The following is a 1487-nucleotide window of genomic DNA, read 5'->3' as shown; positions in this document are numbered from 1 at the left end:
TTCTCTATAAGGAAACTAATTCTTCAGATTAGTTTTGGCGCCAATTTACTTATTTTAGATCGCGGGAAGTCTTTGAAAAAATGGGCCAGAAAATTTTTTTTCCAAGTCCAAAATACCAGCCATTGGATACCAGTTCGACTTTGCCAAAATTTCTTGGTATCTGAAAATTTTTACAAGTCGGTAATCTTGCTCACAAGCAAAGATAGAACACCACACTCTATTCCTTCTCTTGAATACTCTGCGAGTAATGAGGTAACATTTCATGCAGGAAACCAACACAAATATATTGAACAAGTCTTTTATTGTGAAAATTTGGGAACTCAACAGAATACCAACAATAATCCAATCAAGAACTGATGACCAAACTCCAACAACAAGAACAGAGCCAATATTGGTAACAGCAACCATTCATTCTTGAGCCTTCCGCAAATATAATTACTATTATTTCTTGTTGTTGTTGTTGTTGGTGTATTAGCATTAGCCAAACACCATATTGTTCATCAATTCTACTAAAATTAGTACTAATGATGATACTATTCCACGTTATGCAAAATAAAGCCAGTTTTCTCGATGGGTAAAACTATGTAGTTTCAATGTAGTTTCACTGCATTGTTATGTTTGGCTGATAATATTTTTTTGAATATTTTTTAAAGTTGACACTCAACTTGCAAATTTTCTTCTGGTCCAGCGGATCGACGAATTTATATCAACCTCCCGCGATCTAACTTATTTACAGTAAATTGGCAGATTTGGTTGGGAAGTTGAAAAAAATGTCTCAACAAGTACACAAGGATCCTCGCTCACCATCAAATGGTGATCAATTGTTTTCTACAGCTTCATCAAATGTATCAAATGGTGATCAATCAATCTGCGATAGAGCTACTGTAAATAATTTGCTGGATAGGAAGATTAATAAAGATTCATTACCTTCCTTAGCGGAGAGAATTGAAGCTAGTTGTGTATTGACTGCTGTTGGTGATGCAATTGGATATAGGAATGGAACGTGGGAGTTTAACTTCTCCGGAGAGAGAATTCATAAGGAATTAAAAGATGAATTTGGAGGAAAGATTGCAAATATCGATACTAAGTCATGGAAAGTATCTGATGATACGATCTTTCATTTGGCAACTCTAAAAACACTGACTCACAAAGATTTGAATCAAATTCTCACACCAAAGCTTTCAATTGGATTCAAAGATGAAGGATTTATGGAATTGGTTGATAAGATTATGGTTGTGATGGTTCAGGAATATGTTGCATGTTGGAAAGATATGGGAGATAGATCTCCAGGAAAGAAATGCAGAGATTCCATCAATTATATCAAACAAACAAGGAAGAATAAGTGGGATTCATTGAATTATGATTCTAGAGGAGGAGGTTGTGGGGGAAGTATGAGAGCAATGTCAATTGGATTGGCATTTCATGATAATTTGGATTTGCTAATTGCTATTGGAATTGAATCTGGAAGATTGACTCATAATCACGTG

The 1487-nt window shown here is 35.0% G+C and overlaps 1 protein-coding gene across 1 annotated transcript; it reads left to right on the top strand.

Moving 5' to 3' along the window:
* Positions 1-770: 770 nt before the first annotated feature.
* Positions 771-1484, top strand: AM35a (uncharacterized protein; the record flags this gene model as incomplete). Its single annotated transcript, XM_002667995.1, has 1 exon — positions 771-1484. A coding segment is annotated over one exon (714 nt), but the record flags the coding sequence as incomplete, so codon positions are not given.
* Between the last annotated feature and the right edge of the window lie 3 nt (positions 1485-1487).

This window comes from Naegleria gruberi (assembly GCF_000004985.1).
Source record: "Naegleria gruberi genomic scaffold NAEGRscaffold_979, whole genome shotgun sequence".
In the NCBI taxonomy this organism is placed as follows: domain Eukaryota; phylum Heterolobosea; class Eutetramitea; order Acrasida; family Naegleriidae; genus Naegleria; species Naegleria gruberi.
Note: the sequence above shows the minus strand (reverse complement) of the source record. Positions and strands in the feature narration are given on the sequence as shown.